Here is a 17305-nt window from a genome sequence, read left to right as displayed (position 1 = left end):
GGATTATCCTCGGTCCAGTATATATCCCTGAAATCAAGTTCAGTCTGGCCAGGTTTATCTCATGACTGGTAAGTGGGCAATTGGACTTTGCTGTTGCATTTGGTGACAACCTTTGTTGCAATCGGAGAGGGAGGCATAGGCTTCCCAGTGCCAAGAGTAAGACAAAACACGTTGGCTTAAGAGGTGATTTTTATTTTCAAATAAAAAATACACAAGGTTTGGTTGCATGAATGAGATGCCCCTGATGGCTGGTTCTTGGCCTTTTGTGCTGCTTAGAGAAGGACTTAAGAATACATTCCCACTCAATCCTCCACCATCTCTTCAGCATAGAGTATGGGGGATATGGCAATTAAGACATACACACACGCACACACACATAAACACAAACATACATGGATACCCAGTTCCCCAAGGAGGGGGAGCCCCCCTCCCCAAATGAAAAAAGCTGCCAAGTGCAAAAAAAAAATGAACGAGGGGGAGCAGCTGGCAAGACTCTTTTCGGTAAGCATCTCTGCTACAAATCTAAACTTTTTAAACGGCAGTTATTGTCGTGCTATTCCCAAAAGGGGAAATGTAGTTTTGGTACAGGTGCTGAGAATTCCTTGTTTGAGATCTTTGCAGTTTATTTAAATAGAGTTCCTTAGCTGAGAGTCCACTTAAAACAAGTTAGATGGTTCAAATAAGTCGCATAGACATATGCCCAGAGTTTCTCTGTTAAACACTGGCCCATTCACACGGGTGATGAAGCAAGAATGAGTTCTCCTGGGAAGAACAGATACGTGTTTCACATTCGCTCACTCCCAAAGGGAATGGAAGCCGAAGAGCTGTTTTGGGACCCTTTCCCCATCACATTGTGACCAAAACAAACACATTTTCTCTCCTCTAGTCCATTTTCCTTCAACCAGCATTTGGGAGCTACCCAGGAAATCCAATTCATCTCTGAAAGAAATTGCACTTTGTCATGCCCAGGAAGGGGGAAAAAGGTTTTTTTTGGAGGGGGAATATTATCTGCGGTTTCACTTTCCTGCCCCTCTATATCAGTTAAAAGGGGGGGGGGTGGATACTTTGTGAAACACGGAAAAGAAAGCATTTGGTTAAATATTTTCCCTTAAGGTGAACACTTTATATTCTAACACCAAAGCTAGATTAGCTATAAATAGTGAGGTGAGAGCAGTTTTCTTCAGCTGTTGAGGATGTAAGGTGATTACTGAGGGAATTCAAGCTAGTTAAGAGGCTGACCTCACTGCATATCCTGGGTTGAATGGATACAGCTAGTCAAGCCATGAAATAGATTCCAAAATTTCCACTTTTTGGGGTTGGTGAGGGAGGAACCTATTATTTCCCTCTCTCTGGCTTCAAAGTTACCAGGTAGTTTACATCTCTAATTGCACTTCCCTTTAAAGTGGCTAACAATGCACTCCTATCTATGTCTACTCAGAAGCAAGTGCTATTGTTTCAGTGAGACTTCCTTCTATGTATATGTGTAAAGGATTGCTGTCTAAACCTAATTCTCCCTTTTCCTGTATTATTTCAGGGCATTCTGGCATCTCATTATTTTACTACAATAACATTTTCATTCCAGATTTGATAATTCTAGACAGACACATACACATGGCTTTCTATTCATACAGTTACTATATACTAGAATTTCTTAGATCTGGGCCTCAGTAATGATTACCACCTTAACACAGTTCTGCATCTTTGAGAAGAACTGCTGGGTCAAGGCCAAAGTTCTATCTGGTCCAGCATTCTGTTCTCACAGTGGCCAGGCAGATGCCTATGGAGAACCCACAAGCAGGAAAGGAGGACAGCTGTCTTCCGCTGTTTTCCCTCCCATTTTTCAGAAGCATGGTGCCTTTGAGCCGGGAGGACTAATAGCCATTGATAGCCTTGTCCCCCTTTAAAGCCATCCAAATTGGTGGCCATCAACTATGGCTGTGAGTTCCATAGTTAATTACGCACCTTTTAAATAAGTCCTCCCTTTTATCTGTTCTGAATCTCCTACTAGTCTTCATTGGATGACCTCAGGTTTCAGTCGTTCCCTCTTAATCTGATGAACAAATGCTAGGTAATTAGAATCCCTCAGTGCTCTATAAACACGTACAATTATTTGCTTTTAAAAGCTTGGACTTTTGACAAAATTTGAACATAACCTTTCTGCAACAGTAGTGTAAGCAAAATGGGGTTACAAAAACCCCCACAAATTAATCATAGAATTCTAGAGTTGGAAGGGACCCTCAGGGTCATCTCTAACCCACCTGCAATGCAGAAATCTCATCTAAAGCATCAGTGACGTATGGACATCCAACCTCTGCTTAAAAACTTCAAATGTTGCAACATGACTTTCACATTCATTTATACAGTCACAGATGGGCTGGGTCTTAGTAGTAAAAAAATAAATCTGAATTTTGGAAATGGGATCTCTGTGCAAACTTCCAAGTTGTGATGAGCAAAATTCTAAATTTATGTTTATTTTAATGATCCTATCCAAGCTAATGCCATCAGGATCCTGCTCTCAAATTAGAAGTGAGCAAAATTCAACACTTCCATTTTATCTGTCTTAAAAAGTGGGAAATAACTGGTTCTAACTAAAATCTGATTCCAAGTGCAGTTACAAGGTGTTAACAGAACTGGATTTAACAATGTGATGAAGTTCCTTCCCCATCTTTCTACATTTTATCTTGTTCTACCTCTTAAGTGAACAAGGAGATGGGACAGATTTCTGAAGCTGAGAGAATGATTTTCTCCCTTCCCATTGCTAAATTCAAGTGTGTTATCACACAAACTCCACCCCTCAAGCCTGCCTGCAGCATTTTTTATAATAAAAAACATACAGATATTTCTCTCTTTCTAAAAATATACTCACTCTCTCTCTCCCCCTCAACATTCCCACCCTCTCATCCCATTTTTGTTTCCTGAAGTGCCTGAGCTTTAATATACAAAATCTCCCAGCACAGTAGATTCTGCTGTCACTGTAAGGCAAAAACCAAAGACCCTTTTTGCCCCACATTATCAGAAATTTGTGGGAATCCCTCAGCAGACATCTCCTCCCACCCCCTACCCCGCTTTTCCGCAGAGGTTCCTATTTGGCTTGTTAACCCATTTGCATCCACGGTGCATCCTATATTAAATAAAGTGGTGAGTGATTCTGCCCCTTCCCCCCCGCCCTGCCCCGTCCCTGCGATACACAGCCCTTGTTCCCTGCCTGGCCCTCTTCCTCTGGGTTGTATCCCCAAGTAGACCCATTGAAACAAATGTTCCCAACTTAGCATGCCCATTCATTTCAGTGGGTCTGCTCTGTGCATTACTAATGTTAGAGACCACCCTCTGTCGTTTAACAATAGCGGGAGGTGCCGAAAATTTTCCTTGGCACTCGGCTGTGTGCCAGGATAAAAACCTGCCTGTTTTTTGTTGTTGTTGTTTTGCTGTTTTTTAGCAGCCTTCCCCAGAGAAAATGTCTATACACACCCTCCCGCAATACATGGTTTTGCACTCAAGGGAGGCAAATCCACGTCTTAATGAAAATAGCTCAGCTGTTTTTGGCTGGGTTCCTCTTCAATTGTAACTCCTGACCTTAAATCACCTGACTCCAGTCCCTCAGGAAAAGGGACCAGCCCCTCTTGTGCTTTCAGGGGGAGGGCTGGGAGGCAGAGGCATCACCTCCACATGGCCTCCGCTTGAGACTCCGCACCTACAACCCAACGTCTCCTGGCCCTGCCTTTGCAATGGGACGGCAGGCCCTGAACCATCAGAAAGGGAACACGGATTTGGTATTTTTAAAGGTGCAGTGCCTTCTTAGGGGGCTGCCCTATGGTCTCCTTGTTCTCCCTACAGCAACTGAGCGCCCTGCAAGAAACACAAGGAGTCGTCTTCTGGGCAGGGGGTGGGGGCTGCAAATCTCTCCCCGCAGAGAGAGTTTTCCTCCGAAAGACGTGGGCCACTTTGAACAACAAAACAGACCCCATCATGAATGAAGGTGGGAGTGGGGTGGAATTGGGGGGGGGGTGGAGGGAGGGGGCTTCCTCCCTCAACAGCAACATAGACAATAAATACCCACTTCCCTCCTGACCAAGCGATGCACCTTCTCTCCCCAGGGTGCTATGAGGGAGGGTTGTGGCAAACTCTGGGAACCTTGGCTTTGTGGGGGCGAGAAGAAGTCGCGGAGGAGGAGGAAGAGGAAGAGGAGGAGCTGCTGCTGCTGCGACGGGCTTCGGCGCCAGTGCTTGACATCTTCAGTTTGCGTCGCTTGGCAAGCGGGGCGTGCTCCACGCTCTTCAGGAAAAAGCCTTCGCGCTTGCCCTTGTTAAAGGCCTGGGAGAGGAGAAAGAGTTGAAGCTTGAGGGTTTGTCCTTTTGTCTCGAAACCCTAGCCACCTTTTTTAGGTTTGTGGGCAAAATTTGGGTTTTTGAAGAAGTGCCAACCCATCTGGTCAATCTCTTCCCACTCCCCCAGATCAGCCAACAACCCTCCTCCAGAGAGCTGGAAAGAAAGTGCTTTTCCAAGTGATCTGGGATCAGATCCAGCAGAATTAAAACTATGTCTTTGAAAGCACACAGCTGAAAGAGGAAGTGGGGAAGAGTGCTGTTTTCCCACTTTCCTCCTTTCACTCTGCATACTTTTCAAGGGAGAAGGTAACCACCCTCACCGGATGGTAAAGCTGCCATCAGACTGCCATTTACCGTATTTTTTCACTCCATAAGATGCACTTTTTTCTTCTTAAAATCTAAAGGGAAATGTCTGTGCATCTTATGGAGCGAATGTGTGGTCCTTGGGGCGGGGGGGGGGGAGCCGGGCTTCCCCCGCGAGCCCCACAAGCTCGGGGAGCAGCGGGAGGCTGTGCACAGTCTTTCCGCTGCTCCCCGACCTGCTTTTTGGGGCTGGCGGTGGGGGAAACCCGGGCTTCCCCCACCGCCAGCCCCACAAGCTCAGGGAGCAGCGGGAAGGCTGCTTCCCACCTGCTCTTTGGGGTTGGGGGAAACCCAGGCTTCCCCCGCCAGCCCCACAAGCTCCTGAGCAGCTCTGGGGTAGCCCATGAAGCCTCCACAGGGCAGTGGGGAGCCTTCATCCCGCTGCCCTAGAGAGGCTTTGCGTGGCTATCCCTGTCTTTTGCGGGGGGTGGGGGACAGGACAGAGCGCGGCTGCCCTTCTCCCTCCTCGGGGAAAAGCCCCCAAGAGTCACGCTCCACGCAGCTCATGAAATGGGAGTGCTGAGCAGAGCCTGGGATGCATACAGGCTCTGCTCAGCACTCCCTTTAAATATTTTTTTTTCTTGAATACTCCCCCCCCCCAAAAAAAAAGTAGGTGCGCCTTATGGAGCAAAAAATACGGTATTCCTCTCAATACTCAGGCCCAACATAACACGAAAAGCAGTGTTCGGGAAACAAGAGGAGCTTTGCCATCTTGCCTTATAGTTCATAGGGTGAGTGTAACCTATGAACCTTGCAGGCCGCACCAGCATAGGAGTGCCCCCCACTCCCGGCAGGATCCTCTGAACCCTGGTGCTCCCCAGCGAGTACATTTTGTCTCATTCGGTTCCCCCAAAGAAGCTTCCTGCTCGGGTTGTCCAACTTCTTACCATAAAGGCAACGTTGACGCCAGTTCGCACGGCAGGCCCTGAGCTCTCCAGAATGTCCGGAGTCATGAGGGGTGTGGAAGAGAGGGCACTCCCATCTTGGAGCCACTCGCTGTAGCGCAAGCTCGACATCTTCAGCCGCTTGACAGGATCCACTGTGAGGAGGCCTGAGAAGAAGAGAGCAAGCGAGGAAGAGGGAAGACGCATTAGAAATGCTTACAGACCTTCTGAAATCCCCAAATCCACAGATAACCCTGGTTCAACATTTTATTTGAGGGTTGTTTTTATGGATACAAAGGAGCTTCTTTCAGTCCTAAGCCTGGGTTTTTCCAAAACCTTCAGAATCTCAAGTGCAAAATGTTTTTACCTCATTTCCCTAGCACCAACTGAGTCCCCTCAACCTTCCCACTCTCAAGACAGGAACACGCCATGTACGTTTCCCCATCTGGTGCCTTAAGTGTATTCCCCCATCACCTCTAACCAGCTCCTTTGCCTCTTCAGAAACGTTCTTCCAGGCCTCGCCCTCCAGGGAGAATTGCCCCTCCTTGATCTTGTGCATGATCTCGGCTGCATGGCTCGCTGCGCTCCCTTCCTGACTGCTGTGGAAGGGGACTTGCCCAGAGAGCATGGTATACTGGAAGAGAGAGGGCGGGAGAAGAGAACAACAGAAAGGACAATGGTTTTCAAAATAAGTACAATTAAAAGCAATACAACTACAAACAGAAACACAGTAAGGAGTAAACTCAATTACCAGAAAACATAACTTGTTAAAGCTGCATTTAAAAAAGGTAAAGGTAAAGGACCCCTGATAGTTTAGTCCAGTCGCGAACGACTCTGGGGTTGCGGTGCTCATCTTGCTTTACTGGCCGAGGGAGCCGACATTTGTCTGCAGACAGTTTTTCCGGGTCATGTGGCCAACATGACTATGCCGCTTCTGGCGAAACCAGAGCAGCGCACGGAAACGCCGTTTACCTTCCCGCTGGAGCGGTACCTATTTATCTACTTTGATGTGCATACCTGAACTTTGAACTATCTACTTTGATGTGCATACCTGAACTTAAATAAGCACCAGGTTGGCTATTGGCAGGGCTTTCTTCAGCTGGAACTCACCGAAACTCAGTTCTGGCACGTCTCAGGTGGGCCCCATTGACATTATAAGAGAACAAGGTAAACGCTCAGGGTAATTTCTGGCACCTCTTTTTCTAGAAAAATGGCACTGGCTATCAGGCTGCAAGACATCCATCTCTTTGTGAGGGTTATTATGTATAAATCCTCTCCTCAAGGATACATGTGAAGTTGTGAGGCACAATAAGAGTTTTCTATTTACAGAGCTGATAAAGGGAAGCCATACTTTCTCGAATTACCGCATTTTTCACTCTATAAGATGCACCAGACCACAAAACACACCTAGCTATTGGAGGAGGAAAACAAGAAAAAAAAAAATTCTGAATCTCAGAAGCCAGAACAGCAAGAGGGATCGCTGCGCAGTGAAAGCCGCAATCCCTCTTGCTGTTCTGGCTTCTGGGATAGCTGCGCAGCCTGCATTCGCTCCATAAGACGCAAACACATTTCCCCTTACTTTTTAGGAGGGAAAAAGTGAGTCTTATAGAGCAAAAAATACGGTAGTCTTTCTTGACCAAGTCCCTACACACCCTGCTGCGTTCTCTCCCTCATTCCCTCTCCCCCCCCCCTCATTTTTTAATTGTAAACTGTAATTGTCAGCTGCCCGGAGACTTAGGGATAGGGAGGGATCAAAATAATACAGAAAATCAGTAACTACAAGTAACATAAAGAAAAGGAATCTGAGTTTGTTAAGAGTACAATGAAGCAAGTTACTAGCTCTCATGCGTTGCTGAAGGAAGCACCGGAAATTGGTCAAGAAGTACTAGAAAAGGTGAAGGTGGTGCTGGATTTGGAGGGAGGTCCTGGCACTGCTAATCAGGAATGGGATGCAGGGTTTGGGGTGGGATGGAATGAGGGCGTGGGGAAAGAGAGAAGGAGGCAGGATTGTTGTGTGGCAGGGGGCAGTGAAATCCGCAAAAGAAGTTTCTGCACACTCATTTTAAGTTGTGCCCTACCCTGCAATCTAGGATGATTTCAGGCAAAATATAGATGGTTTATTAAATATGTAAAGAGGCAGCAACGCTGCTCATGAAAGGGGAGAAACCAGAAGAAGAGAAAGGAATGGAGGAGCTTGTGTTGTGGCCTGGATGGCGCCCCCCCCCCCAGGTAACCACAGCCCTCAGGCCAGTCCCACTGACCTCTCTTCATTTGCACCGCGTCTCCACCTACCAAGATAACCCCCAAGCTCCAGAGGTCACAGGACTCATCATAGCCCCCATCCTGCAAGAGTTCAGGTGCGGCATACTGCAGGGTGAAGCAGGGCGTCTGCATGGGCTGCGAGTTCTGGGGGCGCAGGCGGGCAAAGCCGAAGTCAATCACCTTCACGGGAGCTCCTTCCGACTCGTCCGCGTACAGGATATTCTAAGAGGGGTCACACCAAGAACAACAGCCAGCCTGAGTCATCTCTCTCTTTTTTAAGGGTGGCAATCAACAGCCGTGCCTAGACAGAGATCTTCTCAGAAGAGCACCCTCCCCATCCCTGCAGCAAACCATAGGTCCCATGCGCCAGCTCTTGTGAGTTCTCTGGTAGCCTCTGAGCTCTCCTTTGTGACCAGCCAGGCATGTGCCAGCTGTACCCAGAGCCCTTTAGGGCCAGTGGCCACAGCTGGAATTTTAAGGGAGTTCCGTGTGCACCAGTCACAAAATGGCTGCAGTGGGGGCGCAGCACGACACAAAAATGGATGTCACGTCTAAAAGAGCAGGAAAAGAGCCAGCACCACAAAATGGTGTGGACATCCCTTCCCCACCCCCAGGGAAAAAAGGACACTTTCATGTTTGCTGTGCGCTAGCAAGAAATCCAGCTTTTAACAGTGCGGCAGCTATGTTCTAGAATGCTCTGCCTATTTGTACTGTTTTCAACACCTGATGAAAATGCTTTTGTTTGGGTGGCCCAATCCAGACATGCAATTTTATAATGTACACTACTTAAACTATAGATTAGGAGTTGTACCCAGCTAACTCCTCTCACAAGTAGACCTGCTGATGGCAAGGAGTCTGTTCTGAGTAGGAGTCAGGTGGCTCCAACCCTTTATTTATATTTTGATAATGTTGTTATTGTATATCCAGTTGTTTTTAAAGTCAGTGTAAATATCTTATACTATTTTATGTAAACCGCTGAGAGATTTATGTATTTATTTGGTCTATAAATGTTGCTAAATCAATAAAAACTTCTTGTGGTCTTCACCAAGCCTTGCTTGCCGCTGAGTCCCAGAGAACTTAGGGGGAAAGTGTGTTTTTGTGTGTGTGTGTGTGTGTGTGTGTGTGTGTGTGTGTGTGTGTTTGTGTAAGAGAGAGTTTGCTTTGCTGTTGCGCTGTCATTTTCCAGGAGGCATCGGCAACTTCTTGTTGCCTGTTCTCTATCGTGGAGGCTTGGGCCTCCTGTCACCCCTCCCTCCCTCCCCACCAGCTCCCCACCCTGCTCTCCCCAGTTACCTCTGGCTTGAGGTCGCGGTGCACTACCCCGGCGTCGTGCATGAAGCTGATGGCAGAGACAAGGCTGCGCATGATCTGGCTGGCTTCCGACTCGCTAAAGTGCTGCTTCTTCTTGATTCGATCAAGGAGCTCCCCGCCCCGGAGCAGTTCCATCACCAGGTACGTGTGGTACTGTAGGGAAGGAATGTGCCAAGAAAGAGAAAAGAGCAGCTCAATCCAAGAATCTCCAGGACACGGGGCCAGTACTTAAGCCCAGAGAACTACCTGGGAATAGGGGTGTGTGTCGCATCTGGCTCTGTGATTGGCAGGCAGCTTGCAGTGTCTGGATTGGCCAGCACGGGTTGAAGTTCTAGGAGTCTGGCCTTCTTTCTCTTCCTTGCCCAGCCAGTAGAGCAGTCTCTTTAGCCCTCTCTACAGGGAGGGGAGAGATAGCCTGGCGTGGAAAATTCACAGGACCATTACCTGGTCAGTATGGACGTCATGCAACTTGACGATGTTTGGGTGGGCTTCACAGATCTGCAAGGCAGCCACTTCGCGCTGTGTGTTCACTTCCATCCTGGATTAGGGGTTGGGGTGGGGTACGAAATGGGATTGCTTTTTTATTTCAACATCATACAAAGCAGCTATCAGACACATGGAAATACACTGCTACTTCATCTTTACTGTCCGGCAGAGAGAGGTGAAGAAGGAGCCAATGGCCAGGACCTATAAATCAAACCTCCAATCCATTAGGAACATGAGAAGCGCCTGCTTGCTGGACCAGGCCAAGGGCCTATCTAGCCCAACATCCTGATCTCACATTGGCCAACCAGAGGCCTGTGGGAAGCCTGCAAGCTGGACATGAGCCATGTCCAGAGAAACTCTACCCTCCTGTAGTTCCCAGCTACTGGTACTTTTTAAAAAATAGATTTTGTTAAAGTTTTAAAAAAGATATACAGTGGTACCTTGGGTTACATACGCTTCAGGTTACAGACTCCGCTAACCCAGAAATAGTACATCAGGTTAAGAACTTTGCTTCAGGATGAGAACAGAAATTGTGCAGTGGCGGCGCAGCAGCAGCAGCAGGAGGCCCCATTAGCTAAAGTGGTGCTTCAGGTTAAGAACAGTTTCAGGTTAAGAACAGACCTCCGGAACGAATTAAGTACTTAACCTGAGGTACAGTGGTACAGTCTCTTCGTCTAGCGGTTTTTTCGTCTTGCGAAGCAACCCTATTAGCGGCTTAGCGCTATTAGCGGTTTAGCGGCTATTAAAGGCTTAGCGGCTTAGCGGCTAAAAGGCTATTAGCAGCTTAGCAGCTTAGAAAAAGGGGGGGAAAGCGAAAAAATTGGCAAGACTTGCAAAGCAAACCCATAGGGAAATTCGTCTAGCGAAGCAACGCAAAAATGGAAAACCCTTTCGTCTAGCGGGTTTTTAGTCTTGCGAGGCATTCGTCTTGCGGGGCACCACTGTACCACTGTACACAAATTAAGATCAACTACAAAGTAACTTTTTATAATACAAAAGGATTTAAAAAAACTAACCCAAATAAAAACAAAAACAAAGAGGAAAGAGAAAGAAAGAAAGAAAGAAAGAAAGAAAGAAAGAAAGAAAGAAAGAAAGGGAAGATGGGAGGAAGGAAGGAAAGAAGGAGAAAAGGAAAAAGAAAAGAGAAAAAGAAGGAAGAGAAAAAGATAAAGAAAAAGAAAAGAGAAAAAGAGGAAGGAAGGAAAGAAGGAGAAAAAGAAAAGGAAAAGAGAGAAAAAGAATACTAACTGGCATTCAGAAGCATTACTGCCTCTGACAGTGGGTGTAAAACACAAGCCATCAGGACTAGAAGCCACTAACATTCAGAAAGCAATTAAGGCTCTGCTGGATCAGAACGAAAGGCCCATGGAGTCTGGCATCATGCTTCCTTCTTGGAAGCCTAACAAGAAGGACATGCGCATCAGAGCACCCTTCTCCTGCTTCTGGCAAGTGAGATTCAGAGGTAGACTGCTTCTGAACCTGGGGGTTCTATTCAGCCTTAGTCAGTGATGGAACTCTCTTCTTCCTCCTCTGCCATGGATGTGACCAACACACTTTTAAAGCCACCTTAAGTTCTCAGAGTCACAGACCCAAAACTTGTGGCAGTGAATTCCCTTGAACTGTATGGCGTAAAGCAGGTGTGGAGGAACCTTTGGCCCTCCTGGTGTTGCAGCAGCGCCATTCTGATGTTCTTATTGAAAAGGATAATGTCCATTTTGACACTGTTCAATGTCAAAATGCCCTGCGAGTTTCTGCGCAGAAGAATTCATTCAGGAGGGGGAAGGAGTGTGCATAGCTGTGAAGAGGACCAAATACCTTTTGCTGATTATCTTGACGGCGAATTCTGCCCCGTTCTGGCGCTGCCGGCAGCGGCGGCACAAGGAGAAGCTGCCCTCACCCAGCGGCGTCTCTTTCAAGTCCATCTCATACTTTTGGAAGAACGAAGAATCCTGGACAGAGGAGGAGGAGCTTTAGAGCAGAACCCACAAAGAAAGATCTTCTCCCAAGCACACACACACTCTGGGGTGAGGAACATTTTTGGTCCAGTGGGGTGGAGCATTACCTCCCTACATCCCCATCGGCCAACACTGGCAGACGGGAAGGACTACCCACTTGTCAATCATCTGACACCATAGCACTATCAGGTGACTGACAGGCAGGTGGTCTCACCCCAATGTCACAAGTTCACCCAAGGCAATGGGGGAGAAATAGGATTGTCTCCATCCAGCTAAGTTCTACTCAGAGCTGACCCACAGAAATTAACGAACAAAAGTTACTCATGTCAATCAACTGAGTGTAAATTTCATAAATTTAATCTGCCTACATGCTTGAGATTAAATAGCAATAATAATAATAATAATAATAATAATAATAATAATAATAATAATCTGTTACAAATACACAATAAACCTGAAAATGAAAGATTGTTTGGACTTTTAAATGGAAAATAATAATAATGATACAATGATATTGGTGATGCTAAGCAGCAGCCAGGTAGCTTTGACAAAGCCTGGATAATAAACAGTAAAGCCTTTTAGGCCACCATTTTATTTTTTATTTTTTAAAGCATCTCTGAAAGTGGATGGAAGCCTTCCAGCATTGCCTTCCTGGGGATACAGCTGCAGGATGAATGCCCAGGCCCACGGATGGCTGGTTCCAGAATATGGGACTATCAGGCCTTGGCACCGAGTCCATGGGGCAGCTCAGCCAGAGGGGTGGGGGGAAGAAGTGTGTTTCTCTTGGGACAGCCCTTTGCTGACACAGCCCAGTGCCCTTCCTGCTTCACCATGGGCCTCCCGGCTGAAAACAGATCATTATACAGCTGCAGTGGTAGCCTCTGGAGCAGGCAATGAAGGTCTTTTGCCCAGGAGCCCACCAAAACATATCGCTGCAGGTAAGCCACTCCTGCACACCTGGCTTCTCCTCCTAGGGAGCTTTTGCCCTAGATTTGGGACTGACAGGAACTATCCACCCCCAAATGTGAAATTGTTGTGAGGGCATGTTTTGAAGTGGTTGTCTGGAGAAGCCCTGGGTGGCACCCAACTCAAGCAACTTTGGTACTGTTGTTTTCTGTCCATCAGGGCATATTGTGGGAAGGATCAGAGAATGCTTCCCTCGGCAACTGCCCGGTTCTCCCTAAGGCACTAATTCGTGGGCCAAATTTGGCCCGCCAGTGAGGCCATTTCCTCCAAACTACATTCACCTGCTCTGTGCCTGAGGTGCGGCAGGTTTGAGAAACGGCCGGGAAACATGTTAATCCCTGCAATGACCCTGTGAGGTAGGTTCAGAGGCTGTGACTGACTCCAAGGTCACTCAATGAGCTTCATGACCGAGTGGGGATTTGAACCCTGATCTCCCAGGTCCTAGTCCAACACTCTAACCATTACGCCACACTTGCTTTCTAGAGTACTTCCGCTATGGGGCAGCGGTATAAATGAAGTAGGTAAATAAATATGGGGAAAGCAAAATGACACTTTGAGAAGGATCTGAAATATTTTCCTAGAAGCTTGAATTAGCTTTATTCTGGATTGTTTTCTTTGAGATTTTTTCTTTAAAATATAAAGTGGTATAGAAATGAAATTGACAACAACAACAATGAAGCTGAACTCCCTACATATCAGCTGATGATTGGGGAGTTCAATCCTGCTTGGTCATTATTCTATCCCTGTGGGCCAACTTTGACTGGAACCAGATGTCAGGGACTGGCAGGGCAAAGAGGAGTGGTGGGAGGTACCAGCTGTGGAACTCTCAAAGGAAAACCCAGAGGAGGAAGGCTCAGAGCCAGGGGATTGGTGGAGGGACACAGAGGAGCGGTCAGAGGGAGAAGATTGGTGAGAGGACGAAGCTGGAGGGCCAACAGGGGTTAGTGAGCAAGAAGAACCTGTGACAGGGAGCAGTTCAGACTCCAAGACTGAAGCAGAGGAGGGGGCTCAAGAGACTGCAGAAGAATCCAGGAAGTCTCCCCCTCCTGCTGCAAGAAGCTCCCCTCCCCCCAGACTCCAAGAACACACAGAGTAACGAAAAGAGCAAGTGTGCAGAGGAAGTTTGAGACTGCTTGGGGAACATTCAGGAGAGGAAGAGCCTTAAGGGTAGTAGGAGGCGTGGACCTTCAGTCCTGGCATCTGTTACATAGGGGCAAGACCTACTGGGAAGGGCTGCTGAGACCACAAGGCTGAGTTGTATTTCATTTCCTTGAATAAAGAGTTAATGTCACAGGCATCAGAAATTTGTTTCCCTTCTTGCTGACCTGCGTCTGACTCCACCCACCTGCCAATCACCTGATGGTGGTTCCCCCACCTGTCAAAGTTGGGCTGCAGGGTGGGGGTGGGGGGAGATAAAGATCTGGCCTACTAGGTCAAAAAAGCTTCTTCAGCCTTGCCCTAAGCTCGAATGCTTTCATCACCACGGCCTCAGCAGTTTCCCCCAACCTTCTGTGGCTCCCTGCATCTCCCTCCCAAGGGCAGACGTTACCTTCATCATTGCACTGCGGGCCACAGCAGCACTTCCTGGGCGCTCTCCGTCCAGTGCCGCTCCGAGCACGTCAGCTGTCACAGCGTTGCGGTTGAAGAGGATGGAAGGAGCAATGAAGGAGTATCCCTTTAAAAACAAATCCGTGCAGAGGTTGGGAGTCAGCAGGGTCATCCAGAGTGCTTTACCCTAGTACATGCATCTTTATGCACATTCCTTGGGCTGGGGAACTGCACTACGGAATTCAGAGATGTGCAAACATTAAAGGATGGCCGTGTTACGGTCCGCGTATTGTTTTGGACAAGAGCACATTTGATTACTTTGCCTTTCGATGCATACTGCACCGCAAATCTCCCCAATCCCTAGTCTGGAAGGGCTTTCAGCCTGCGGTTCCGTGTCAGGCCACCTGCTCTGCATGCAGGAGGTCCAAAGTTCAAGTCTCTTTGCATGTCATTGTAAGTCAGAGTACAGCACAGCATCTCGTCTGATCCCAGGACTAAGGTTAAGGTCTCTCTTAAACCGTGACCTGCAGCCATAGGACATGTCATGGCTACACACTGTGGTTAAGGAGAAGATAACCACGATCCTGCGTTCAGAGAACATGCTAAATTACTGTATTTTTCCGTCTATAAGATGCCCCCATGTATAAGACGCCTCCTATTTGTGGGGACTCAGATTTAAGAAAATTGGGGAGATATAACTGTGTCTAAGACGCCCCCCTAATTTTTCACATTATTTTTTAGGGAAAAAACCTAGTCTTATACACGGGAAAATACGGTAATATTTGGCTTAGCACTGACCTAAAAAGCTGATAGAGGAGTAAAACAGCTGCCATCTCCTCCTTGGGTTTGTGCTAAACCACGGTTTGGCTTAACGTGACATGTGTATGCAGCAGATTTATAGTTAGCTATGAGCTACATAGACCAATGGTTTGACTCAGCAGATGGCAGCTTCCTATGTTCCCGCAGAATATTTGCACATTTGGTTCTAGGCGACTGCAAATTAGAGAAGGAAAATGAGGAAGCTCAAGACTGCAGCTGAAAAAACGAGCAGCCGGGAGAAACCTGGAGGGTTGTAAAAAAAAAACAAAACAAAAACCAACAAAGGGGGGGGGGGACAGAAAAGCACTTTCATTCTAACGATGTGCTCCACATAATGAGGAAGTGTGTGCAAGATACTTCCTGAAAATTATCAGATTAGGAAAAAGAGCTGCATTTGAGCTGGGGAACGAGTCTCATCTGCAGCAGGCCTCAAACGACATAAACATTTTAAAAAATGAATGCAGGGCTCTGGTAACATTGTAATCAGTTGTTAGCTGGGCAATTGGAGGTCTTTAAGCAGAGGCTTGACAACCATATGTCAGGAGTGAAAGAAGAAAGAAGATTCCACCTAAACATTAGAAAGAACTTCCTGACAGTAAGAGCTGTTCGACAGTGGAATTTGCTGCCAAGGAGTGTGGTGGAGTCTCCATCTTTGGAGGTCTTTAAGCAGAGGCTTGACAACCATATGTCAGGAGTGCTCTGATGGTGTTTCCTGCTTGGCAGGGGGTTGGACTCGATGGCCCTTGTGGTCTCTTCCAACTCTATGATTCTATGATTCAATTGATCAATTATACCTGCATATATAATTGGGGGAGGAATTCTAAAAGCAAATGAGCATACTTTCGTTGCCAGATTTTGCATGCCTATATCACTGCAGGCCTTGCCTTAGAACAGACATCCCCCTTTCTCACACAGGAAGAAATGACACTTTTGCCATCAAAAAACCTTTTTTTTTTAAAGGTTTCTAATTTATTTGTCTTTGTAAAATGGTGGGGGCAGGAACCACAAGCCTGGAAGGCCTGTCCGAAACCCCAGAAAGGTTCCTACTTAATATAATCCTGTAATTCAAAAATACAATGTCTTGTCTCTTTCTGAGAGAATGGCCAGAGCTCAATGGCAGAGCATCTGCTTTTGCAAGCAGTAGGTCGCAGGTTCAATCCTCAGCATTTCCAAGTAGGGCTGAGAATGCCCCCATCTGAAATCCTGGAGAGCTGCTGCCAGCCAGAGTAGACAGTACTGAGTTAGATGGACCAATGATCTCCTATGTTCCTAGTACAATGTTTGCCCTGGCCTGCAAACTTGGAACGGAGTTGCTATCCTGAACAGCACCTTGAATGGCCAGTGATGCTGAGCTATAGCAATCATCTGAAGCTTGTAGCCATCCTAGGGCTGCACCAGCTTCACGTCTACCCTGAGGGAGAGAGGAGATGGGGGAGGACAGGTTGCCATCACCTTGTGACGTAGATGCTCCAGCCAATGCAAAGGATGATCTGAGCTGTAATCTAACATCTGGAGGGGCCACAGGTTCCCCTGCCCTGCTTTAAAGCCAGGGAGGTTAGGCAGAAAGAATCCAATATACAGTGGTATCTCGGGTTACATATGCTTCAGGTTACAGACTCCGCTAACCCAGAAAAATTACCTAGGGTTAAGGACTTTGCTTCAGGATGAGAACAGAAATTGTGCTCCGGCGGCGCGGCGGAAGCGGGAGGCCCCATTAGCTAAAGTGGTGCTTCAGGTTAAGAACAGTTTCAGGTTAAGAACGGACCTCCAGAACGAATTTAGTACTTAACCCGAGGTAGCACTGTATTAGTGCATATAATCTGACACATTCCTATCTTCACTTTTCAGGGACTTCTCTCTGATCACTCTCTCCAGAGTATATCTCCCCTCAGTCCTCTTCCCCCCTCCCACTCCCCCCAAAAGCATGTTACGCCGCCCCCCCCCGGTCTGCAATTCTGTCATCTTGTCTCACCTGCACCTTTCCCACCTTTTCAATAGCCTTTTGGAAACAGGCGCCAGGAATTTTTACCCAGCATGGCGACAACTGCAAGCCACACTACAGGTTGAGATCCGCCCCCTTTGGCACTCACATGGAAGAAACGTTCGAGGCTGGGAGGAGTCCCAGCGGGGGAGTAGATGGGCTCCAAGCTGGTGAATTCCTCGGCAAAGTTTCGCACGTCTAGCTCACTGCGGATGAGGGGTTTGAAGGGGGGCTTCACTGTGCGCGCCGCTAGCTCTGTCCAGTCCAAACCCTGGGGGAAGAGGATGGCAGCTGAAGGAGATGGCGAACATTGTGGACACAGGCTGCCGTGACTTTCCCCCATGGAATCCTGGGAGTTTCAGTTGTTGTTGGGCTTTTTAAGCAGGGCTCTGGGCTCTTGTGGGA

The 17305-nt window shown here is 47.5% G+C and overlaps 1 protein-coding gene across 2 annotated transcripts in view; it reads right to left on the bottom strand.

Annotated features, from left to right (window-relative positions):
- Window positions 1–176: 176 nt before the first annotated feature.
- RPS6KA4 (ribosomal protein S6 kinase A4) overlaps window positions 177–17305 on the bottom strand; it is a 45940-nt gene continuing 28811 nt past the window's right edge. For both annotated transcript variants that reach the window (XM_081173299.1, XM_081173300.1), the window contains exons 9-17: window positions 17010–17171; window positions 14102–14227; window positions 11447–11580; window positions 9590–9683; window positions 9128–9298; window positions 7865–8056; window positions 6047–6206; window positions 5576–5739; window positions 177–4311 (exon numbers count right to left, since the gene is read on the bottom strand). In XM_081173299.1, coding sequence (XP_081029425.1) covers window positions 4099–4311; window positions 5576–5739; window positions 6047–6206; window positions 7865–8056; window positions 9128–9298; window positions 9590–9683; window positions 11447–11580; window positions 14102–14227; window positions 17010–17171 — 1416 coding nt within the window. In that variant the 3' untranslated portion in view covers window positions 177–4098. The remainder of the gene's footprint in view (window positions 4312–5575; window positions 5740–6046; window positions 6207–7864; window positions 8057–9127; window positions 9299–9589; window positions 9684–11446; window positions 11581–14101; window positions 14228–17009; window positions 17172–17305) is intronic.

The sequence above is a fragment of the Podarcis bocagei genome (genome assembly GCF_964188305.1).
Source record: "Podarcis bocagei genome assembly, chromosome: 16".
In the NCBI taxonomy this organism is placed as follows: Eukaryota; Metazoa; Chordata; class Lepidosauria; order Squamata; family Lacertidae; genus Podarcis; species Podarcis bocagei.
The sequence above is the reverse complement of the archived record's forward strand: the minus strand, read 5'-3'. Positions and strand labels throughout refer to the sequence as shown.